At 35.4% G+C, this 26913-nt stretch overlaps 1 protein-coding gene across 1 annotated transcript; it reads right to left on the bottom strand.

The window, feature by feature from the left end:
* Positions 1-17697: 17697 nt before the first annotated feature.
* LOC113283228 (embryogenesis-associated protein EMB8-like) lies at positions 17698-26711 on the bottom strand. Its single transcript, XM_026532414.1, has 14 exons — positions 26277-26711; positions 25962-26051; positions 25186-25247; positions 24345-24445; positions 23333-23422; positions 22391-22513; positions 21392-21469; positions 20834-20919; positions 20574-20622; positions 20244-20300; positions 20026-20156; positions 19843-19926; positions 18609-18678; positions 17698-18351 (listed from the first exon to the last, which is right to left on the bottom strand). Exons 1-14 carry the CDS (start codon positions 26522-26524, stop codon positions 17890-17892), a joined length of 1731 nt encoding a protein of 576 aa, XP_026388199.1. The 5' UTR covers positions 26525-26711; the 3' UTR covers positions 17698-17889.
* Positions 26712-26913: the final 202 nt, after the last annotated feature.

Raw genomic sequence — 26913 nt, 5'->3', positions numbered from 1 at the left:
TCCCGGTTTATTGAATTATACACTAATGTGGGAACACACTATATATGCTTATGTCCAAATATGGTTACATTATCAACTCTTTATTTCAATCACTGAAACATTCTTCTATAACGACAATAGCCGTTTTCACACACTATTAGCATCAAAGCAATTTTCAAGATATTGAAATAATCATTATCGAAACATTCCAAGCCTACATCAAATGATTGTATCACACAAACCATGTAAGATGTTACTCGGAAATTTTCTCATGATATAAGATGAACTTGGTCGAAGCGAAAGCTTACCAACACATATTTCGAGAAATATGTAAGCGAGATATACTCAGATCGAAATCTCAAATGCGTATAGAAAAAACTATATCTTAACACGAATTATGTCTCAATGTAGGAGATAATAGAAATAGACTTTCCAAGTGATAGATGAGTTCAAGACTCCACATACCTTTTGTCGAAGAAGTTCCACAAGCTCCCCTTAGTGGTTCGTCGTCTTCAAATGATGAACTCTGTGAAATCTAAGCTCAACTACACTATCTATGTCCTAGTCCGAGACATCTATAAATAGGCTATAAATCAAGACTTATAGTTTTGATCACTAAAATTGACAAACATGCTTGAGATAGCAACGCATGCGATTTCGACGGAGCAGTGCTCTAACATCTTGAATCTCAAGTCTAGAATTCATCTAAAGGTGAATATTGTGTACATGATTACAAAGCTATCTCTTAAATTGTAAGCAACCTATGATCTTGAAATTCTATATAAAGAAAAACTCTTGCATATGGGAAAATTAATCCCGACACTTTTGTGTGTCCTAGTTGAAAACTAGAGTCGATTCTCTCCGAACCTAAGTTTCCAAATTTTTCTGAGAAATATAATTAGGTTTACGACTTAAAGATTTCGCTTGGGATTCGTGAAGCCATGTTCGAATATTTTATCTTTGATACCGTGTATCCTGATCTAACACTTTTATCCTTTTGAGTTTATCTCCGATAGGTAAGATATAAAGAAATCACAAAGTTCTTTGTCTAAGATGTGATTCCACAATAACTTCTTCTATCTATTAATTAAGTTATTGTGGGGTGAATAATAATCTAGGCTGCTCTTCGGGATTCATAAGTACCAGTTTTTAAGGTTTGATGAGCTTTATGCTTATTGCAATCGATTTTCTATTTCACCTTGATCTTTGGTATAAACGGAAATCATAATATACTTATATGTGGGAGACATATTGGTTTTTAAGTCTTATTCTTTAGGTTGAAGCAACTTGTAGGATGTAAAGGTCGTCATCTAGGGGAATCATTTGCGCAGAGTCCTGCTGGGATTCAAGAGGCGTAAGGAGCGCGATTGTACTTGAATCGGTATGAGACTAGGTTTGGGCTCAACTACATTACCAAACCGAAGTTATTCTTAGTAGGCTAGTGTTTGTGGCGACTTAATACAGTGTGGTGTTCAAGTCTGGACTAGCTCTCTGGGTTTTCTGCATTTGCGGTTTCCTCGTTAACAAAATTTCTGGTGTCTGTGTTATTTCTTTTTCGTATTATATTTTATTTATATAATTGAAATATCACAAGTTATGTGTTAATATCAATAATTGTTGATAAATTCTTCCTTGTTTGTTGGATAAGACTTGACTGAACTTGGATATTGTTTTTTGAGATCGTCCAAGTACCCTCACGTTATAATCAGGTTTACAGATTCGTTTATGTTTAACTACTGATTGTATAGAGAAAGAGATAATGCTATTTAGTATTTTTCTTTGATTGAATATCATTAAGTTGCGACTATCATAATATTATTAAGGATTAGTCCATAAAGGTTGTCAAACGAAAAAGTTGGGCGTGGTTCTTGTACCCTGGTTTTTCAGTGTTTTTAATTCTAATGTTAGAAGCTTCAACACCAACACAGACTGGTATAGGTTCAGGAATTTTACCATCTCTTACTTCAACAATACCTTCAGAATATCTTTATTTAAATGACAAACCACCATGTCAGATATGTCACAAATCTGGTCATTTTGCCGATGAATGTTGGAATAGAATTAACTTCTCATATCAAGGTAGAGAGCCTCCAAGAAATCTACAAGCAATGATATCCTCAGCTAATAGTTTTGGTGAAAATCCCTGGTTTATGGATTCTGGTGCAAATCAATATCTTACTGCAGATGCTACAAATTTTGATGAATCTACTTCTACTCCTTATGTTGGTACTGAGAACATAAGCAATGCTGGTGATGAAGGTATTCCTATTCTTAGTCATGGTTCAACTACATTTTTTTTACGTAACACTAAATTCTATCTGCATAATATACTTCATGTACTCATAGTTTTATTTATGTCCATAAATTTGCTGAAGATAAACATTGCTCTCTAACTTTCACTTCCACACATTTTTGTATCAAGGATCTTTATTCAGAAAAGATTCTTTTCGAGGGACCCAGTGAAAATGATATATACCCTTTTACAAGCCACTAAACATCAACACCGACACTGCCATGTCACGTGTTAAAGCTTCATATGAAGTCTGGCAAGGAGGTTGGCTCATCCATCTTTTGAGTCTTTTAGTAGAGTTTGTAAGTCAATAAAACTTGGCACCGTCCTGTGATTACTTTTCTTAAATTTTGTTGATATTATTGATGACTTTTCCAAATTTTGTTGGGTTTTTGCTTTAACGGCTAAATCTGATTTTAAGTCTATTTTTATCCATTTCAAAGCATATGCTGATAATTTACTATCCACTACTATCCAAACAATTAAAAACCGATGGAGGTGGTGAGTTTGTAAATCATGAACTCAACACTTTTCTCTCTAATTTTGGAATTACACATGAAATAACATGCCCTCACACACCTGAACAAAATGGTGTTGCTGAGTCTAAACACAGACATTTATTGGATGTCACGATAACCTACTTAATTCAATCTTCTCTTCATATTACTTTATGATTTGAAGCTCTCAGTACATTCAATTCTACTATTAATATACTAACTGCAAAATCCATTCATTTCTTGTCACCATTTGAAAAACTTTTTAAACAATAACTTGATTATTCTTTTCTTATAAGTTTTGGTTGTCTATGTTTTCCTTGGATCAGGCCTTACACTTCAAACAAACTGAATCCAATAAGTTCCAAGTGTGTTTTTATAGGATATAGTTTCTCTCAAAAAAGTTGCAGATGCCTCAATCCTTCTACTGGTAAGACTTTTGTTTCCATACATGTTTCACTTTATAAACACATCTATCCATGTTCTTCACTTGTGTCAGATATTGTATCTTCCTCATCTCATTCATTTGACATCACTGTTGCTCTTTTTGACTCTATTCCATTCAATCCATATGTGCCTGATATTGTCTCAGTCTATGAACCTTTCGACTCTTATATCCATATTTCTACACCTACACTGAACAACCACACCATGACCACTAGATCCAAAAATCACATTTACAAGCCTAAAGTTCTCTTTGCCACCAAACATATGTTACATGCTACTTGTTTGGCTACTTTGACTCGACCTACATCCACCACTTATGCTTAGGCTTCCAAAATACCTGTTTGGATAGAGGCTATGACTAAAGAACATACAGTTGTTATGGATGATGCTATTTTTACGCTAGTGCCACCTGATCCATCTCAGAATCTTGTTGGTTGCAAATGGGTTTTTAAGGTCAAGCACAATACAGATGGTACTATTGAGAGATATAAAGCAATATTAGTTGCTAAAGGTTTTCATCGGCTTGAAGGTCTGGATTACAATGATACCTTCCTGTAGTCAAGCCCGCTACAATCAGATTGGTTCCATCCATTGCAGTGAATTTTGATTGGCAACTAAAACAACTTGATGTCAGTAATACATTTTTGCATGGTGATCTCAAGGGAGCTGTGTATATGGTCCAACCTCCAGGGTTTGAAGATCCATCCAAGCCTAACTATGTATGCAAATTCAAGAAATCTTTATATGGTCTCAAACAAGCCCCAAGGGCGTGGTATGAAAAACTATTTGATACATTGGTTGCTATGGATTTCAAACCTTCATTAGCAAACTCTTCTTTGTTTTTTCAGAAGTTTGGTGCTAAGATGACATTCATTCTAGTTTATGTATATGATATCATCATCACATAAAATGATACTTCTCACCGAGCACTCTGTTTCCAGTTAAGGACTTGGGGCGAACTTACATTATTTTTTTGGGCTTAGAAGTCAAGAGGAACTCTGCAGGTCTTTTTCTCTCTCAGACAAAGTATGTACTTGATCTATTTCAGAAAACTAATTTGGTTGCTCTCAAGCCTTGCAACTCACCATGTCCTGCTAATTTCAAGTTATCTTCTTTTGATGGTGAACCTCTATCCAATCCTACTGAGTACAGATCTTTAGTAGGTTCTTTACAGTATCTTACCTGGACAAGACCGGAAATCTGTTTTGTTGTAAGTCAGATTTGTCAGCATTTACATGCTCCAACAACTGCTCACTTGAGTGCTGCCAAAAGGGTTCTGAGATATGTAAAGGGGACTATTGATCATGGATTTTTCTTCCCAAAAGGTTTTACTGCACTACAAGGATTCGCAGATGCAGATTGGGCTGGTAATCCTGATGATAGAAGATCCACTAGTGGTTACTGTGTATTTTTTGGGAACAATCCTATTTCTTGGTCCTCCAAGAAGCAACCTACTGTAGCAAGGTCCAGTACAAAAACTGAGTATAGGTCTTTTGCTTCTGCAACTGCCGAAGTTTTATAGATATGTCAGTTGCTCAAGGATCTTCATATTTTTCTTCTAGATCCTCCTAGCATTGCCTGTGACAATAAGACTGCTATTGCTTTGGCTTCCAATCCAGTGTTTCATAACAGGATGAAACACTTACTATTGATTTTCATTTTGTCAGAGAGTTGGTCCAATCCAAATCTCTCAAAGTTATTTACATTTCTACTTTGCAGCAAGCAGTCGATCTGTTCACTAAAGGTCTGGCCACTCCAAGGTTTGATTGTCTCAAGCACAAGCTTCAGGTTGTTTCCCTCCTTCAGTTTGAGGGAGGGTAATGACAGTTCATATCTATGCCTCTTTCTCTTGTGTAAACTGTATAGTATTCTCTTACCATCTAGTGTAACTGTCTAGTATAACGGTTTGTTAATATCCTTTATCTGTAACAGAATTCCTCAACCTCCTGTTGCCTTCTGTATTGGCTATATAAGACAGTCCGTAATTCTCTTGTTTGTTAATGAGAATGACTTACTTTGGCTGAACCATCTCACAAGTTTGTGTATTGTGACACAAAGTATGTAGTTATATATGATTTGAGGACAGACATTTGTCTGCCCTCCAAAGACCTTACAATACCAAAGTGAGCAATCTAACACCAAGTGCTAGTGATGGTGCCAGATTTAGGGAATCCCGAGCGCACAATAGATGAAATCAGCTCTGCCCCTTTGAGTATTGAAATGAGAGTTATACATGCCGTCGAAGCAAAAGGCACTGGTAGCTGAGATGTCCTTATAGACCAAACAGAAGAAGTTTGTTCAAACCTTTTGAAACAGGAGAGCTTTCATTGCTGCTCCATTTCTTTCTAATGTGGGTTGAGTCTGTGTTCACTCCATTGCAGACACAACTGTCACCAAATAATAAAAGTGCACATAATATAACCATCACCCGATTTGATTGACTGACAAACTATCTACCTTATTGATGCTTGTTCAGGCAAGATTGCTCCAATGGTAAAGCGCTAAAATCCTAAAACTTGATATTGATCATCTTTTTCTTTCTTTTATTTTTGTAAATTAGTCGTACCAAAAGAAAGATTACATGAGGCTATCCAAGATGTTGGTTGCCCTTATTCCAGAGTTACAATCTGAAATATGGATATTGCTCAACAAAAGAATACCTCAGGCATCTAGAAATCATTTCAAACTTTTATTAATATAAACAAATGACCGGCAAGCCAGAAAGACACAAACATCAGTAGCGGCCATAAACCAGAACATCAGTGCCGCTGCTTGTTCCAACAGCAAATAGAGTAGCTTGAGGATACTCTTGATGAAGATGGCCAACAACTCTTTGCAGATCATCTGTTCCATCCAGTGTTGTAAAGACAATCAGACTGCAAAAGAGACATTTCATATTGATGATTAATTTGAAATGAGATGAAGACATACAGGACTCACTTCATGAAATAGAGAACAATGACCGATTGACGATCAGCACAAACAGAACGGGCGGTAAAGAGACCAAAAATTATGACTAGCGAGACTCCTCCTCCTCCATATTATTTAAAATGCCAAATTACTTGGAGAAATCCATATTCAACTCAATTCGTCCTATCTAAGACCACTTGCCCCATTTCACAATTGCGGTTATGTTGAACATTAACATGTTCTTTCACAATACATAAGATCTTCCAGATCCAGTTTCAATTATGATGCCGCAGATTTTTGTCCATACTAGACATAAAACCAAAATTTGAATCATAAAGCATATAAGTCCCCCTGCATAGAACCAAAGGATCCAGTTTCGTTTATGATGCAGCAGATTTTTGACCGTACTAGTCATGAAACCAAAATGAAATGCATATGGCTCCTGCACGGAACCCAAGGATTGTGACACTAAGGTGTAGTCAGGCTAACATAAAATGTGTTTTACATGATTAACCACATAGACAGTTAGTAATGGTAGAGACTTTTCACTATCTCCACTCTCAACTAAACATATCATTAGCTACTGGTATGAGACCACACTTTAAGACTCTTCCTACAAAACTATGAATTAAAGTGCTAGGGCCACGAGAAATAAGGTCAGGGCAGATACATGAGCAGACTGCGAGGTCACCCCAAATTGCAACCTCATCAGACTGTTAAGTGTTAGCCATGTTGATATCTGATAAGATCCCAATTTTAAAGTAGACTGACTTTCTTTCCGCAATCCTAGGACAGAGCATGGCTCAACCGCATCGAGTACCATTGTCTTAGAAGGATAAGTGCTTGTAATTCAAATACATGTGGTGGTTTGTTTATCACTTTGTCTATCCACTAATAATTTCAATAAGGAAAGTGCAATATTCATAGAGAATTTGTTTCTTATCGGCAAACTTTTACATTGATAAAAAAAATGAATTATGTTAACAAGACGCATCTAAGCAGAACTTACAGTTACTGAGATTCCACCAAGTCCCCTATGGTTGCTGACATCAACACTCCAGCCACTTTTTGCAATCTCGAAGACTAGATGCTTTATATACTGCAACGATACAAAGAGTGAGCAACTCTGAGTAATGAGTTGAAGGCAGCAATGAATATCACTATCAAGTATAGCAGCCAAAGTCGTATTGCCATACTGGCATCAATAGTAAAAAAAGATTGATGAACTACCAGAAATTTGCTATCAACATATTAGTAAATAGATACTTCAAGAATGATCAAAAAACATCAATTCATGAAGCCATTCTAGTAAAAAGCATGTTCACCAAGCTGGAAGTTGGGCTTTGCTAGAAGCCGTGCATTGGGCAGAGCAACAAAACTGGAAGAAAGTGATATTTGAGTCTGACTGTAAAAATGTGGTTTTATCTGTCAATGAAGGACTACTCCCTTCTTGGCAATCTACTCCCTTGTTATATAAGTGTATCCAACTTTGTAATCTTCATAGTGACTGGTCTTGTGTGTATATTTCTAGAGTGTGTAACAAAGCGGCAGACTGCTTAGCTAAGTCTGTCCGTCGTTCTAGTAATACTGGAGAGTGGTGGCAAGTTCCATCAGCTGCTCTACATGTAAAAGTAACTAATGATGTAACATCTTTTTAATATTCTATGCTCCCTCCGTCCCACTATATGTAGTTATAAAGTAGGTCAATTAATAGTGGGACGTGGGAGTATATTACTCTTTATCAAGAAAAAAAACACGTCTATATAATATCTGGATGTAAATATCAAATGACAGAAACCAAAACTGAATATCAATCTACCTGTATTTTTTTCGAACAAGCTTAAACACACATTACGTTGAGCAATTTCTTAGATTCTTTACCCATCTTGACATTTTCCATCTTTAACCACGGACGAATCGTTTGACTAGTCTTACCAGCAGCTGCATATGTCCGTAACAGTGGCTCAAATACCTTTACTTCTAACTCATCATCAGCATTTTTTAGATTCTCAATGAACGCTTCTGCTCAAATACCTTTACTTCTAACTCAACATCTCGATCCTGCTCGAAATGCGACATCAGAGTCTGAACCACCTACCTATTGAATTGCATCTGTGACACAATTACAGCAGAATTCATGTCCCCGTTTTTTCTCCCAAGTCCTGACATTAGCCTTGGCTGCGTTCCTCCTTGCTACTTCCCTGAGTTCCTCAGCTTTCTACAGCTTATGCATCCTTTGCATAAGCTCCAAATAGGACATTCGCAATGCGAATATCATAAGCTGGATTCTCCTATGGCCATTCCCGAAAACTTATCAGCGTCATATATATCTTTTAAGTCGACCAAAACCTGAATCTTACTCAGATAACTAAAATCTGATTTTTTTTTTCGAAAAGCTAGACTCAAAGAGCGCCAAACTCCGTAAACTTCCAGCAGCTTCCCAGTGCGCCCATACAATGTCATGAGGAACTTAATAAGCATTCTTCTCTTCTCAAACAAACCAGCATTAACATAGATGGTTACAAAATTGCATTAATTGGTCCAATCGATAATAACTTTTCATCCCTTTTCATCTCTTCATAAACCCTCTCCAATAATATATCATTGGAAGCTGCTAGAGCCCTCATCCGGGCATTATATGGAATCACAGCATTGGACTTCATTCCTTGTAATGACAACTAGGACCTTCTCAGGATCTCCAGTTTTAAGCATAAAGTCTTTAAGCTGTTGTAAGCGGAAGCTTGTATCAAACTTCAATTCTTTCGTCATTTCCATGATGCCTTGTGGTTTTTTTGTCAACGCGTATAACAATTGACAAAAAAAAACATAAGAAAGATATCTCTTTGCAGCTTCATGAAGATCTGAAAAAGTAACTTTCAGATCCCTTTGGATTTGGCTATATGATATATCATGGTGGATAGCTGAACAAGAACAAAAGAACCCAACATTCAACATGCAATAGACACTTCAAGCAAACCCAAATTCACTCACATTTTCCGCAATGCTACCGAGCAAATCTTACGATGCAATCAAACAAATGAAGAAACCAATGCTCAATTTATTTTTTAAGGATTAATGATAATACCTTGAGAGCAGTGTCATAGGGTTAAGACGGTGATTCGACAGTATTACCAACTTCCCGACTGTTTTCCTAAATCTGATGTTAGGGTACCGACTCTAAATTCGTCATAGGCCCATGGGTAGAACTCAACTCGAAAACCGGTTGACCAGATGAGGGATTCCATTGACTTATAAACTACCCAATTAAGCCCCATCTACCAATGTGGGATTAAGGTCTTAACATCCCACCACGCTTCCAGACCCAGCATTTTTGTTGGCCCACTCTATCGACACTAGCCGGATGGTAGCCCTTTCTCTTATCGCGGCTCCACTCGCCTACCAGTATTCAGTGCTGGTGACAACTACGCCCATACATAGGTGCCCCTACACTTAAATCTAGCCTATAGGTCACCCCTTCCGTGGAGCGGGCATGGGTCGTGGTGGTTGGCTCTGATACCAAATGTTAGGGTACCGACCCTAAACTCGTCATAGACCCATCGGTAGAACTCAACTCGAAAACAAGTTGACCATATGAGGGATCCCATTGACTCATAAACTACATAATTAAGCCCCATCTACCAATGCGGGACTAAGATCCCAACATCCGAGAAATTGATTCGATTCCGTTCTTAAACATCGTTATTCACTACTGTTGAATAGTGCTTGTTCTAGGGTTTGAACGATTTGCTAACTTAAATTTTGATCATTTCTCTTCTCTCGCTCTCTATAGATTTCGAGCTGGACTATTACTATTAGTTAGGTATTTTGAGTCTTAGACCATATGAGAAAGTGAATTGGCGGACGAGTTACCGTCCACGATTTGGTTAGGAATTTTGAGTCTTAGACTATATGAGAAAGTGAACCGGCGGACGAGTTACCGTCCTCGATAATTGTGATGACATTAATAGGTATACTATTATATTTTTAATCCACAAAACATTATTATTCATTCTAAAACTTAAGAATACATACAGTTTATTAGAGGTTTCCAAACCCTTGCAACTTATCTGATCATCATTAAAATCAGCATATATTATTTCGTACTAACAGAACAAAGGCAAACCAGACCACGCATACACAACATACATGAAAATTGAAGAGAAAGAAAAAAGAAAACACACAAACACAAAGCAACACACGAAGAATTTATACGAACTCAAACTTAGGGCAGCACGCCAATTCTTTTTCCTGGTTTTCCGAGAAGATCGATACAAATTTTCTTATCTTTCTTCTCCTTTTTCAGTTTGTTTTCGAGAGTGGCACGTTCTTCTTCACACTCAGCCAATTCTGCGGCTAATTGTGTTTCTTTAGGACTAGGTTGCACAGGAGCAGATCCCCCTCCTACATAAGTAACTTCACGGTATGGAATCGACGGAACAGATAAACCATAGCTGGGCATGTTTAGTACCTCGCGCGCCCAAAACCTTACTGGTTTGCTCATTTGAGGTACGTAATTGTTGGATCTATCACGAGGAAAAGTTATTGGAAGAAGCTCACCGTAAAAGTTTACTAGACAATCATATTTGTATATGAAAGCCGCTATACCGTCAAAATCGCTCTTCTTCCATTGAAAAGAGTGATCAACCAAAGATAGATAATCTGTGACAGTTCCTAAGCCTGTGAAGTCACCCACTACACCGTTATTTGACACAATAGGGTCACCGTGGGGTTCATTAAGTCTCCACAAACCGATCTCTCCTCTAAGATAATCGATAAACAACGTAGGATCTTTGTACCAATGTGTTTCAGCTGGGGTATTTTGAGCTATCGATGAAGATGCAAATAAACCTAATATCATTAAAACCGTGAAAATTGCCGACATCTTCATTTTCTTTGAAAAGATTGTTAGAAACGGTTGAATGCAGATAGGAAGAAAGTGAGTCTTTTTCTTTTGTTTGTTTGCTTAGTTTTGTGAATGTGAGTTTGGATGAAGATATATGATGATATTTATATATGAAACCTACTAACAGGATTTCAAGATAAACATTATTTGTTTATTTAACTTTGATTTCTGAATTAGTTCCATGTGATTAACTAATTACAACTAATAAGGTGATACAAGAGGCAACTTAAATATTTTATATGAGTGTACTATAAAATATCAAAGTCAACTTCCTAACCAAATAATTTTTATTTTGGTTTGTTGGTTATTATTAGTTGTTAACGTTGAACCTCATTCCGAAAATAAAACCATTTGTATTCCATTTTGTTCATATTATGCTCATATAACACTCGAAGATGGCACAACTTTTCATAAACTCAAAGCATATAAAGAACTATTTACATGTTAATGATGATCTTAATCTAAGCGGGAGCCTTCTTTGTGGGAAGCTTGCTACTGTTAACTCTCGGAATTTTTTGCTTTCTAACACTGTCGCCATTTTTCGTTTAAATATTTGTTTATGAATCCTATGTAAAATATCAAAACTACTCCCACTAGATTAAACATATTGCCTTATTATCCAATTTAATCTAAAAAAAAAATCATTATCCTTCTCTTTTCTTCTCCTACATCAATATCATGATCAAAATCAGGAACCTTTTTTTTTTTTTTCGGGATCAAAAATCAAGAAATTGAAACAACTAAACAACCTAATAATCCTCCATCCATAACTTTTATTAGGAAAGAATGGGTAAACCCGTTAATATTTTTTGATTACTTAAATACGTTAAAATGGTCAAAATATGATTCAGTTTCAAAAAATACTTATGGCTATGAATTCATCTTTTCCGAGCGTAAGTAATTCATTTACAGCTAAAAAGCCGATATTTTCTTCACTTACGGCTGGGGAATGATGAATTCCTAGACGTAGTAATGTTTACGGCTAGGAGTTCATCATTTCCTAGCCGTAAGTTGACCAAAAAATTCAGAATGAGTATTTGAAGCAAGTTTTATACCCAATCTCAAACTGAATAATGAGTACATCACTTTATACTCGAATTCAAATAGAGTACAAGTTCATACTAGATTACAGAATGGGTATGGTTTTATACCGATTCACGTTTATACTCTATTTCAAAATGAGTAGAAAGCTATACGCGATTTTAAAATGAGTACAAAGTTATAAGCGATTTCAAAATGAATATAAGTTAATAATCGATTTTAAGATGAGTATCATTTTATACTCGATTCCAAATAGAGTAAAAATTCATACTCGATTTAAGATCGAGTATGTAGTGATACTAAGAATTAGGTCCTCTCATTTTATGAGTATCAGTGTGTACTCAACCTTAAAATGAGTTCAACTATATACAAATTTTCTGTATAGGGCATAGGCTCATTACGGCAGGAATAATGCTAAATTTTAGCCGTGAAAAAGGGATTACGGCTGGGAAATGTTGAATATTTAGCCGTAAAGCAGGTACACGGATGGAAAATGTTAGAATCCAAGCCGTAAGCCGTAACTATATGTTTACGGTTAGAAATTCCTAGCCGTATGCACTTCTGATTATCATAAAAAATGAAAAAAAAACAGAGGTTGTGTTGCGGCAAGGTTTTCCCGGCGTAACTTATCATACGGCTGGTTTCACAGCCGTAATTTGTTCTGAAAATACAAAAAAAAACTTTCGGATGGGAGTTCTTTATTTCTCACCGTAAGTGTTGATTTTGGTTGGGTCGACAACATATCCCAACCGTAACCCCTAGAAAAACCCAAAATTTTTATGATTTTTAATGGATTTGAACCAATCAAAAACGTAACGGGGACATATTTATAAGGTTCTCTTGACTATTTTTCAGGATATATTTCATCACTTTCTACCAAAAAAAAATTCAAAAAAATTTCATCAAAATCTCCTTCTCCTTCTTGAAATTATAAAAAAAAAATTGATTTTCAAAAGTATATTTTAATGATTAGCATAATCCTTTCACTAATCTTAATTAGTTTAGTTAATCATCCTAATTAACACTAATTTAATTAAGGGTACATTAGGTATTATTGAAAATAGGTGGATAAGGGGTTCTATGGATTACAATTTCATGACCCTATACAGCCCCAAAAAAACCCAGCCGTTTAAAGCCCCAATAATATGATTCTTGTTTATTCACCATGTTGTTGCTAGCTTTTGTAGCAAAGATCCTATCGATAGTTAACTCTTATGTATATATCCAGTTAACATTTTCTTCGATGTCTTGAATAGCTTTTTGTTTTTTATGAAGCATGAAATTTATTAGATTATACTGAAATTACATGGGGTATGTAATATTCATAGAGTCTGCCATTACAATAGAACTGAGAAACTGCGAAATTGTATGTTCCCATACTGTTGTTGTGAGTCTCCATATGGAGCAATCATCCGCTGCTTGATTTGCTTCTCTGTAGACGTGTGTAACGATATATTGTTGGATTTGGGTGAGCCTTTATTTGATTTCTGCAACCAGATTACATATATATATATATATATATATATATACCATAGTGCATCTGTATCAGAGGTTAGAAATCTCATTAAATTTTCCGAATCCGTTTCAAATTGGACCTTTGACCATCCTCGTTCAGTCGCCATTTTAGAGGCGATGTGCATGACCCACGTCTCTGCTACATGGACCTTTGAACAATGTTATTGTTCGTCTCACCAAATGGTAGTGAACTAGTAGCAGTAGAAAATGGAATCTCAAAAATAATATTGGCGCCATAAACAGCGGCTCAAGTGAACACTTATTTTGCTCAGACCAAAGTGATATGTAAAATCAAAATAAAAAATGACTATTAATAAAAGATTCTTTTTTAAAATCCACCCATGAGGCCTATTTCTATGCACATGCCAAAAACTGATTTTTGGCATATATGCACCCATTATGTGTATGCCAAACTGCCAAACTCATATGCCTATATGCCAGTCCTGGCATATAGGCATAAACTACAGAGTTTCCATCGAGCGATATAGTCTCCATCGCTCGATGGTCGACAAATCGCTCGCTGGTCATTCTAGCATTGGCGATAGTCAAGATGTCGCTCGCTAGTCAGATCATCGCTTATTATATCTTCATCCAACAGCTACTATTTTTCCCCTCTATAAATACATAATTTCATTTCATTTCAACTCACACTAGAATTTCTAAATCTCTCAAGAATTTCTCAATCTCTCAAAAATTTCTCAATCTCCAATTTTTTTCATCACTCTTCCAATTCCTTAAGAGAGCATGGCCGATAATATAAACCTTGTTTGGTGCGTAGCAAACCAAGGTGCTGTTGAAAATCGAAGAGCCGTTGGTCGTGCCAATATAGACAGTGAAATTAGGAGAAGTCAAATTAGGAGACGTCAATATATGAGGCGAAAACCAAAATTCAGAAATGTGGAAGATGAATGTATTTGCAGGAATTTTGTTGATTTAACGCATAATCCAGAATCTCATCATCTCGAACTATTGTGGCAAAGGGTTTACGATAAATTTCAAGAACAAACAATGAACCTCCACTGTCGTAATGTTTCAGAGTTGATTCAGCGCTTCAGAACAATTACGCAGGAAGTTACTAGGTATGTTTCTTTACTTCAACAAGAAGGTGCAAACTTGAGAAGTGGTGAAACCAAGATGGAATTTCAGAAAAGGTGTCGTGTGGAATATCGTCGCATCTACGGGCAAAGATTCCATTTTGGAAGTTGTTTCGAGATTTCAAGATGTTTGCCCAAATATTGTCCAACATTTATGTTGTAATTTCTCAATTGTTCACTATTAAGTTTTAATATTTATTTAAATTATTAATTGGAAGATTGGATTAAGAATAGAATTAATATTAATGTTCAACAATATTAATTCGTTAAATTTTCAAATTCATTAAACTTCAAAAAATTAAAAACTTCGATATAATCATTAAAATAGTCATTTTACAAGACATAAAACTAGACAGTAATTGGAAAGACTCTAAAAATAAAAATTGGGACAATGTTCTTCATCTTGTTAATCTTTTTCATTTCACCAAACTTCCAATCAATGCGCTCATGAACGGAGTCTCCTTTGTTTATCTTCTTCTTTGGATTCAAATTTGTTTTTCCTTGATTTTCCTTTCCTTGAACTTTCCTTTGCCTTTTATTAGTTGCAGTTTGACTTGGTTAATATCCAAAACTTGAAGACATCTTTGCTTCTTAGCAATTTCTTTGTAACTCTCACAAATCTTCTTAACGGCACCTTCAAGCACTACTCCATAAAAATCAAGTTGTGTTAATTGTGCCATTTGGAGAAATAGAAGAAATAAATTAGATTTAGAAATAGAGAATAGATTGAAAAATAGAGAAATTTTTTGTGTAAAAAATTTGGGGTAAGTTTTGAGTTTGAAAGTTACTTATTTATAGTGATAAAGAACTAGCCGTTGACGATAGAGTCAAAAGCGCTGGCGATAAAGACTTTATCGCCAGCGTTATAATTAATATCGCTCGCTAGAAAGTCTATCGTTTATTGGTTCTCCCATAGTGACAAAAATGGTTTGACATGCCACCTGGTATGCCAAACAGCATTTTTTTGGCATGTGCATAGGAATAGGCCTGATCGACTTCCCTTAAGAAAGAGTTATTCAAATTAATGAATGTCAAACTTCAATTGCATAGTAAAGTAAAAGGTTAATATTGAACTACGACATTGCCAGTCCACCAATGTCTATGGATCCTCTCTATTATTCAACTAATATTCCTTTTGTCCTAGTTTAGATGTTAAAATATGGGATTTTTTTGTCCTAAAATACTTGCTATACTTCATGTTTTTCCACCTTTTATCCTGAATTACCTCTAACTTGGAATCAGCCCATAACATGGAGAATTGTGTATTCAATTTTCTAGACACACACTTAAATATTTTTCTCTATATACTTCTTTTAATTTGAATTTTTCCAAGTAAACAACAATAACTGGTCATCTAAAAACTAGAAACCTTAAATATTAATTTAGGATAATTGTGGAAAAAAACTATTCTCTTTGTGTTTCTTAATTTCTGTACAAAATCCTATTTTGGCATCTAAACTAGGACCGAGGGAGTATTCATTATAGTATACCAATATTAATTGGTTAAATAACATACACTTAATGAGTCAAAATTAATTATCGTGGATTATAGTATACCAATATTAATTGGTTTAATAAAATGCATGGGTTCAGATCGTCTGTGACCGGACTTCTCTGTACCCTCTGTACCAACCAATGTGTGCGCGACATCTGTCTTGCCTGGTTGACGTTAACTAACCGCTTATATTCTACCGTATTTAAACCTCACTAATTACGGAAAGTAATTATATGTTAGATCCTGTATATATTCTTTGCTATTCATCTTCTAGCTCTTCCATATTTTGATTGTTAAGGAGCTAGCTTGATATTCTAAGTACATTATTGGATCAATATCAATCAATTGCTAAATGTATATACTCTATCAGTCGATCATTACAGAGCATGATCTTCATAAGTACTGTTATGATATGTTTCATTCATCATCCTCCACAATTCACTAACTTATGTAATTTAATTCCGTGATGTAAAATGTGTTTCAAAACGAATATATTTAGTAACTAGAAATCAGGAGGGTTGATTCAAACATAAATGTGTCGTAAATATCCAACATGCATCTTGAATGTCACTGCAGTATTATGATCCCAATCATCGATGGGAATAAGGGTGAGAACTTGCTACTGTTTTTATTTTTCTGATCAAATGTGGTTAAGTTGTTTTGTTTCTCCCCGTGATTATCCTTAATTATGGTAAGTCTTTATGTTTGTATATATTCTTCCCTTAATTAAGCATCAATTACGGGACCGTTAGTTACCGGGAATTAATAAAAAACAAATGTCGGAATATCATTGGCCGGGCACAAAGGTACAGGGGATTTTGGGCACAGAGGATCTGGACCCCACATAATGTGCCTAGTAATTATTGTGGATTATAGTATACCAATATTAATTGGTTTAATAAAATCCATACACATAATGTGCCTAGTAATTATTGTGGATTATAGTATACCAATATTAATTGGTTTAATAAAATCCATACACTTAATGCGTCTAAGTAATTATTGTGGATTATAATATACTAATATTAATTAATTCTATAATTAATGCACCTAATTATTTGTAAATGAATGTTGAGTACAAATATTTTAATCTATTTATCATCAAAAAAGTTTAAAATAATGTCAATTATAGTAAACTGATATTGATAATCAAAATGAAATTATAATTGTTGGAGCATATCATAAATATCTGGACTAAAATCCACGAAAATATAAAAATTTAAGCCCCTAGATCGTGGAAAGACTAGAGTTCAAACCCAACCAAAATGAGCTTAAACGGTAATTCTTACAAACACAGGAAGTATATAATTATAATTATAGTATACTGATATTGCAAAGCGTTTTTTCCCGCTTAATTGGACAATTTCTTGGGAATGTTTTGTGTTTCCTCCCCTCTAAAGAAGATTGCTAATTTGCATTATAGGTATATCTAAAAACGGTGATAGCTGATAACCAAGGAAGTAGTTTCCTGTGAAATAAAAAGCTATGGAAAAGATATAAAGAAAAACTTGTGTACATCTAATAGTGAAGAAAACATGTCAAAAAATAGTTTTATGCCTTATAGGTACTGATATTTGCAATTTTACAACATATCTTTCGTTTGATTTTGTAGCTGACATTTATTCTCTAGTAAATAATTCGTCTTCTATGTAAACATTATATGTGCATCTCGCATTTACCGACACAGATTTACCCAACATGGGGACACAAGAATTCTAAAATTACTTCTTGAGCCATGCTGAAGGTAACACACTTTTAAGCTTCCTTTTGAAGAGTAAAAAGATAGCTGGACCCAACATAGGCCAAGTCGTCATAACAGCAATATAAGCAAGTAACCACATTGATGTTTTACTCCGTCGAGAGAGTTGTTGTATGCATCTCTTCAGAGGAGCAGATATATCAAGGAGTTTGGCGTCATGATTGGAAGGTATTTCTTGTTTGCAGGGTTCTGAAGTTTCACATATTGGATCTGCTTTCGTTTCATCTTCTCGGTCACTTTTATGTGTATTTACAACTATCTTCCTTGTTTCTCTTTCAGCGGTCACCTGATTGTCAGACTCATTAACAATTGGACTAGTTGGTTCGCTGCCCACTGCAGAAACCATCCCCTCTTCTGTAATAGTCATGTATGGTCCCTGATCAATTGAAGTTTCCAGTGGAGAATGCTGAATAGGGTTCTGTACCTGCAGCAGTAGATAATAGAGGTTAATATTATTTGAGAGAGTAACCTGGTTAGACTCCTTTAGCCAAGGTACAGAATAGGATTTAGGCAAGAAGGTTGATGTAGTTGCAAGACAGGATCGAATTTACGTAGTACATATACATCCATCCCCAGTAGTCGAACTCCATAAACTAGACCAATTTACACTTATGATTCCCTATACAAGATTCTTTTCTTATTAATCCTCTAAGACACCATGGTAATAAAAATATCATGTACCTTCTTTCGTCTATGCATATAAGGGCTTGTATATAGGACACTTAGGAATTCATCGACAGCCTTTACCCACCTGCAGTGTACGGCGAACAAAGTTAGAGTTTAGATACAACTGAAAAGCAATTCTTAGTAATATAACTAACAACAAGGAAACTCAAATAAGCCATGCTAACTTTTCCCACATAAAATGTATATATTTATGTACGTATAGCTGTGCCTACTGTAACTTACCAACAAATAACTTCCCTGCCCATTTTACCAAAGCTTCTAATCCTCAAGAGAAATGCTAACAAGATACTCTTAAAAGAGTAGCATCCATGCTAACCCCTAAAGATTCAAAAATCGTAACTGGTAGCTGATGGTTTAAAGAAATTTTCTTTCCCTTAAGTTACAACCAAAATATATTACTAGAACCAAAAGATGCACAGATCATGGATTCTAAAATTAAGTATGATAATCTAGGACAAGCGGAACCATGTTTATGGTTCTTCCCAAGCAATATACGACGTACTGTTTAGAAGATCCCTACTAATGGATATTTGCTACGTAGTTAATTAGTAAAATACGAATTTTAACTTCTTTCTTGAATAAAAACTGTATATTAGTCCATGATTCAATCGTCCAACCAATTAGCATTTGCTGTTTATGAATTTTCCCTCTACTAAAAATGTTATGCTGAAACTGGAATGAACAGTGAAATAGTGAACTATTTAACGGAAGGGAATGATTAAGTAGAACAAAAACGAAACTGGGAGAAGACTATAGTCACGTAATTCCCTAATTATGGGAAGTTATATAAACTTTACTTTCTGGATTAAGATTCTATTATTATTCATTTAAGTAATAAAAGGCCTAAAACACCGGTTACTAAGTAACCTTGACTTTAAGGACGCAAGTTGCTCTTCTTGGGAGTGCATGCTAGCGTTCCTCATATCTAGTGCGGCCCTACGCGACTACAAATTAGGTTGTGCTATAAATACACCATTTTTCAACAAAATTACATAGCTTTAAGAAATCTACGGATTAGGTTTTGTTGTAACAAGATGGAGTTTCCAATAGTGGGCAGGTTTTTATCAGATAAACAAACATAGTTAAAAGGGTTTGGGTTTGCACGCATTTTTACAGCGTGACTGAATTAGGTGGAAACAAAATGAGGTCTCAGAAATAGCAAGGAATTGAGAAGAAGACTGCTAAAAAAAAGGTATTGAGAAGATATAATATCATAAAGGTCTTATACCATAGGCGATTTGCAGTTATTCCTTCAAAAAATGCGAGATGCCCTCCACGTCGTGTTGCAGCAAAGACAATATTTTTGTTTGCCCTGATTAAAAAAAGCAAATGTCAGATCTGATGCTCAACAATAGATACACAGAACAAAAAGTTCAAGCAAATGTTCAGACGCACAATGATAGAACTCTACCTGCATTCATCCCAAGGAATGGCTTCCCTTGTACAGACTGGATCATCTAAAGCACTGATGCACAGGAGTGGCACTGATACATTTCCCACAAATGTGGAACTACTACTACGTCGGTAATATGTGTCCACAGTCTAACAAAATAAAGATACCCTTATCAACACTACTCATTGGAGAATGACGAAGAAATGTGAACTAGCAGTTAGTTGAAATGTAGATACCTCAAATGGTCCAGTTAGGCAAGTGGCGTAGTTATCAAAATCCCGAACTCTTCGTGACTGAAACACAAGAAGAAATCAGCTTCATAACATCTAACATTTTCATCCTCTTAGGAAAGCAATCTTGACACTCTTCCAAAATACATTAGATCCAATCTGTATGTTCTATCCTTTTTAAGAATCAGAAGCTTTCTCAAATCGTACTAGCTTGTAAGGATGATAGTAGGATACAACTATGAAAACCAACTGCACAAATCTATTATGTGCATAGGTAAGCGTGCACTTGTTTAGTGAACAACATGTAAATCCTAGATGATGTGAAGAGTAACAAACCTTTTGAATGCCTTCCCAATCAGCAAGCCGTGAGTACATGGTCTGGTGTCTGCACGTACAAAGACTAATATTATTGTACAAGAAGCACCACAGAAATCATGACGAGGTAGGATGAAGATTTTTGGTTACATCTTACTATTACAATCATTGTCACATAAAGAACAAAGTAAAATAACACAGTGTTAAGTTGTTAACCAAGTCCCTGGTTGGATGGAAAGGAAATTGTGTATCCAGCTTCTCAAGTAACAAGGTGAACTTACAGTTTTGCATAACCTTGAAGCCCAATTGTCAGAACTCTGTCATAGAGTCTTTGAACAAGTTTGCGTGTTATGAACCTGTCACCAATCTATAAATACATTGATAAGACAATAACAATGTAATTTCTGAAGATGGGGCTGCATCAAGTAGACAGATGCAAAGAAGCAAAAGAATTAGGATCTAAAATGTTAAACAAATCGGGTCTCGAAATCCTAATATAAGAATTACGATTAAAAATTAACATATATATTCAGAATACGCGTCTCATAGACTCCAGCCATCTAAAATAGAACTAACACGGGGAAATTTATAGTTGAGGGAGAGCTTCTCATGAAACTTGACGAAGCTCGTGCTTTTTCATTACTAGTAAATAGGGAAACGAACGTTATTAAAATTCTATACTTTTTCGTCAGTTAACTTCAACGATGCATTTATAGCGGTCAAGGGAAAAATTGGAAAGTAATGGCACTGAAAAAACACTTTTCTAACTAATTTATTCAATGTTGAGAAAATCACAAGTTATATACGCAAGTTTAACAGAATAAAGATTGAATACCAACCAAGAGGTCCCATGGAGAGCAAATAGCTACAGCCCCAGCAAAATAAGTATTATCTCCATCCTCTCCAAGATATTTAACCTGAAATCCGTCATCCAGTTAAGAATTTAAAATGCTTAAGCATCTCTCCTGATCATTACAAGTTGGTTATTCGCAAACATAGTTTGAAAAATCTGATCTTCTAGAATCTAACCGAAAATAAACAATAAGAAGAACTTCAATTATGTGATACGAAGGCTTTGGGAACACTAACGTCTTGCTTTATGCATAATTCCAAATTAAGATTCCATATAACTACCAACAAACAGCTTTGGGACAGATACATGTATACTTGCTCGAGTACAGAAAGTCTGCCTCTGTGGTCAGCTTAAAACTGGCAAAGTCCTGACCCCCCATTTGAAAATTTATGGCATGTTGGTCGATAAAAGGTCAATTTAATAGAAATATGTTATGTAGATTCACACATATATATACACATGGAGTATCAGCTGGAAACCAAATATTAGCTTCACTTTTACATGTCAACAAGTAGATATGAGAAAACTAAAAGAGAGCTTAAGATACATTTAAGAGAACCATTACCGGACTTTGGTTGACTAACAGACTAGCTACCTAATTGATGCATGTTCAGGCAAGGTTCCTCCAGTGGTAACACTCTAAAAGCTTAAAACTTGATATTGATTATCTGAATATGCTCAAAATCTTCATTTATAAAAGCACTCGAAGTACCCCTTGTTCTTGGATATCCACAAGTTTCTGGACCAACAGAGTTCCTAATGGTTAATTAGTAATAACTTTTCTCGTGCATGTTTGATGAATTATGAATCTTTCATGCTTGTACCATCATTATTCTCAAGGGAGGAATGAACTCTACTTCGAAGGAGTAACGGAGATTATGATCTATGATACACCTCAGGCATCTCAAACCATTTTAAACTTCTGTTAATGGAAATAATTGATTGGAAAGGCAGAAAGAACACAAACATCATTAGTGACCATTACCAGAACATTGGCGCCGATGCTTGTTCCAACAGCAAATAGAGTAGCCTGAGGATACTCTTGATGAAGATGGTCAACAACTCTCCGTAGATCATCCGTCCATCCAGCGTTGTAAAAACAATCAGACTGTCAAAAGAGATATTTCATATTGTTGATTAACAAGAAATGAGATGAAGACATATATAACTCACTTTATGAACGTAAGAGCATTTGATCGATTGACGATTAACAAAAAACAGAACGGAGAGTGAAGAGACCAAAAAGTATGACCAGCGGGACTCCTCTCTCTTCCATGTTACTTGAAATATGATCAACTCAATTCATACTATCTAAAACTAATGATGCCCCATTTCATGTTTACCGGTTACTTTGATGTTTTACATGATTAACCACATATACAGATAGTAATTGCAGAAACTTTTCGTAATTGGTCACACATCTCCCCATTTGGTACTGATAAGAGACAAAATTTTAAAACTCCGAATCTATAAACTATGGAGTAAAGTGTTGAAGACATGCGGAATATGGCTACCGCAGATATATGGGCAGACCGAAAGATCACCCCAAATTACAAATCAAAGTGCTTGCACTAGTAACTAATATTTGATAAGACCTTACCAACTTCAAAATGACATTTCGCAATGATGGTTGACAGGGTGCAAAAAAGAAAAACCTCAACTTCTTTTCAGGTGGGAAGTACATATCAGTAAACAACATTTTAAACAATGTCAATCCTAAGACAGAGCATGGATCATATGGTCAAACTGCATTAAGGACCGTTGTCTTAGAAGGAAGGATAAGTGCTTGTATTTCAACAACATGTGGTGGTTTACCAGTTCTTCTATTGCCACTAATGAATAAAATAGAATTTGTTTCTTAGTTAAGTGACCTTTACATAGATAAAAATGAACAAAACTCAAAACATTGCATATATGCAGAACTTACAGTTATTGAGATTCCACCAAGTCCCCTATGGTTGCTGACAACAACATTCCAGCCACTTTTCGCAATCTTGAAGACTATATGCTTTATATACTGCAATAACACAATGGAACAAGCAACTCTGAGAATTAATTTGTACCTCAGCACACATTGATTATTAGTGTGTTACAATGTGGTTTGCTGATACAAAAAATAATGAATTGAGGCAAGCAATGAATACTACTATCAAGTAGAAAGCCTCGAATTCGTATTCCCATACTTGCATTACCTATAAAAAGTTTGTTTATGCCTTGACCTACCAACTAGAGAAGTTATTGTAGTCTGTAGTAGGCCCTGTGATGCCCGAGTGAATATACTAAACATAGTAACCTATTCCATTCGGAGATGTATTTTGGTCTTTTGTTTTTTCTTCTTAAGCAGATACCAAGTCTCTAACCAGTAAAATAACAACCAAACCAAAAGAAAGGTATATAGTGTGAAATATTTCATAGTGGAGGAATTCCATATGACGACCGCTTTCTTACATAGGCTTGAGCAGGAAGATACATTAAAATTTCGATTTTTTTAGTTCCTTCTATATTTCTGTTCTTTGTTTCCACTATAAGTGATGAGTTGCTTAATTTATGGTTTCTGTAGCCATTTCCAGTTTGTTGGTACTGGTTTTGGTCGCTAATCAGTACAAGTTGGTTGTTGATCAAGGGAAAAAATGGCTCAAATCTGGATTTGGAACAAACCTGTGACTAGAAAAATTAGTCATTTTACGATTCAAGTAACTAACTTGAATCGTATTCTAATGTACATTTATTAAATGTTGATATATCCAAAAAGTGGAGAATTAAAACAAAAATTTATCTAATCCTGCATCATGAATCATGATAAAGTCAAATTTAACATGCCACGTCTTTACTGCTCAAAGAATTGACTGTAAAATGCCACATTATTTGGGAAATTAAAGAAGAAGCTACTGGAGCTCTGAATCTGTTAAAGAGAGCATATTGGAGAAGATAAAACTTACAGCAGAATGGGAATCACTTGTTAAGCCAGGGACTACTACCACAATAGGGGTGGTGTCATCCTTCAAAGGAACATTTTTAGTGTGAGAAGCCCCTCCTGATACTGGTGTGCCAAAATTGAACAATTAGAGAAACAGACAGTAAACTTGCTACAATTGTTTGCTTTCTGTAGCTTGGAATCTGTAAGTAAATAACATATAGGGATAGTGATAATATGGCGCCAACCACTTCTTGGTGGCAAAACAGCTGAAGGGAAAAAAGCCCAAATGTTAGATACTGCAACATTTCCAGAGATGTAAGGATGGGATTCATCAGTGAGAGACATAAGAACACTAATATGTGGAAATTTCCAGAACACTCATAAAGGAGGACCAAGCAACAAGAAGACAAGTAAGCTATGCCCCGTACATTATTGATGAACTTGATAAACATAAATACTTGAGTAGGCAATAATATTTCAGCATGTTAAATAAGCAGTTCGTAGGTTTCCTAGCCGCTATTACAACCATAGCGCCAATAACATTGAAAAAAAAAAAGTGGTGGGAAAAGAAAAGACGAAGAAAAAAAGGGACAAGTGTTACTTATTCAAGAGGTAGGACACTGATCACCTATAGCATGATAAATATAATCATTTTATAGCATTAAGATGCGGATATGTTATGAACATTATAGGTTTAACATACTCAATTACAAAAATCAAAGTGAACTTCAAAACAATTCATCCAGACAAAACTAGTAAGACGGTAAAACACCAGTGTATAATAACAACTACAACACAAGATATCCCGCTCAAATAAAGATAACTTTAATAATTATATAAAAGTTTAAGAGTTCAAGAGTTACCAGCAGATGACATCAACCAATCCAGAGCAATTGTTCCACCATCAGGTGTAAGAAATATTTGCCTGAACAAACAATATTCATCATATAACAATTGCACAAACCAAGTTCAACAAGATACTATGCAGGGAAAAAATGGCAAGGATGATTATAATTACACAAATGACTTACAAGAGACTACATTGCTACGCATCTTATTGTACGACACAGACATGACCTTCTTAGATATAAATGCATGCTGCGCCAGACTACTGAGACATCAGACAAGTGTCAAGGAGAAATAAAAGAGAAACTTCAAAAAAATTGGGCTTCTTCGCATTCTAAAATGTGAAGACTGAAAAATGACATATTATTAACAGCAATACATTTTATCATTTCCCTAAATATAAATAGTGCAATCAGCCATATCCACCAAAATGAAGTAATGTTGATTGTTAGTTTTTAGTCTCATGCGAAGTGTGGGTACCCAGCCACCATTACCTACTCTACAGTTCATAATTTATATATCCCCAATCAACTAATTACCGAGTGTTAGCAATGTCTGATCGTAAAGTGACTAAATTACAGTTTCAACATCCAACTATGTTAACAAACACTAACACCAAATATGAGTCAGAACCAGGTTGAGACTAGTGATAAAACAGAAAGCGGATTCATTAATGCATGTCGTCTAAGTAGAAGTTCATTATCTTCTTCTATGTTTTCATCAAATGATAACACCCCAAGACACCAAAACACAACATTCAGGAAATTAGAAGTAAATAAATGATCCGGAATACCTCTTGTAGCTGAAAACAGGAGGCCTCCCAAAGAAGTTGAGAAAAGCAGTCTGTATATGCGGACTAGAAAGCCAAGGCGTCACTAAATACCTGCACAATCAATAAACCAGAGTTTCATAAAAACAAACAAATAAGTAAATCCATACATTTGGGGGAAATTGGCGCCTCAATTTGAAATTCTCAACTTCAAATTGACTAGGTCGTTAAAATTATTCAAGTAATTTGACTAAAATCATTCATAAAACTATTCCAAAATGATAATATAATCAAATAAGCAATTCATAAACTGTTTTGAGAAAATAAAATTGAGTTGACCTTCCATGAAGAGTCTGGCACTTAGAAGCAACACCCTCGTAGATCTCAGAGCAGGAATTATAGGTCAAAGAAATCAAGTCCCCTCTAAATCCATGTAACAAATCTTGGAAGAAATGGATCTCCAGAAAATTATAAAGAAAAATTAAGAAAACAAATGAAACAGCATAGAGATAATGTGAAATGGGTATGAGTAATGCTGCTTTGTAGAGAAGTTTGTATGGAGATGAATTTGAATTCGAAGATTCCATGATGGTAAATCGAGGATGTTGGAAGCCCTAATTTTTGTTTTGGGGAAAATAGTGTTTGAATAGATTTTTGGGTGACTAATGGTTGAGGAAACGACATAGACGTTGCATCATTTCAACAGTTTCCCTTTTTTGTTTTTTGTTATTTTTCCTTTTTTCTGTTTTTCCAACACGACAATCAACTTCTCGTTTTGCATGTGTGAGAGAGAAAGATACTGCGGTGTATAAAAGAGCATGGTTCTTTAACGGAGTAACGGGTACAAGTTCGCCGGGAGGACATCAAAAGTTTTCGATTCGTCTTATCCGGTAGGTCCTAGGTTGGATGGTGCAAGCCTAGCAGATAGGAAATGTTCACAAAAGTTGAAACCAGTACAATTGACTCTGTATCTCTC

Source organism: Papaver somniferum, chromosome 5 (genome assembly GCF_003573695.1).
Source record: "Papaver somniferum cultivar HN1 chromosome 5, ASM357369v1, whole genome shotgun sequence".
Classification (NCBI taxonomy): domain Eukaryota; kingdom Viridiplantae; phylum Streptophyta; class Magnoliopsida; order Ranunculales; family Papaveraceae; genus Papaver; species Papaver somniferum.
This window is presented reverse-complemented; position numbering and strand designations above follow the sequence as displayed.

Coding starts and splice junctions, on each gene's coding strand:
- LOC113283228 (XM_026532414.1), bottom strand. CDS start 26,524: ATGGAATCTTCGAATTCAAATTCATCTCCATACAAACTTCTCTACAAA. Junction 22,514..23,332: donor TTGGTGGAATCTCAATAACT/GTAAGTTCTGCA, acceptor CTCTTTTGACAG/TCTGATTGTTTTTACAACGC. Junction 20,623..20,833: donor CTTCAAGGTTATGCAAAACT/GTAAGTTCACCT, acceptor TTGTACGTGCAG/ACACCAGACCATGTACTCAC.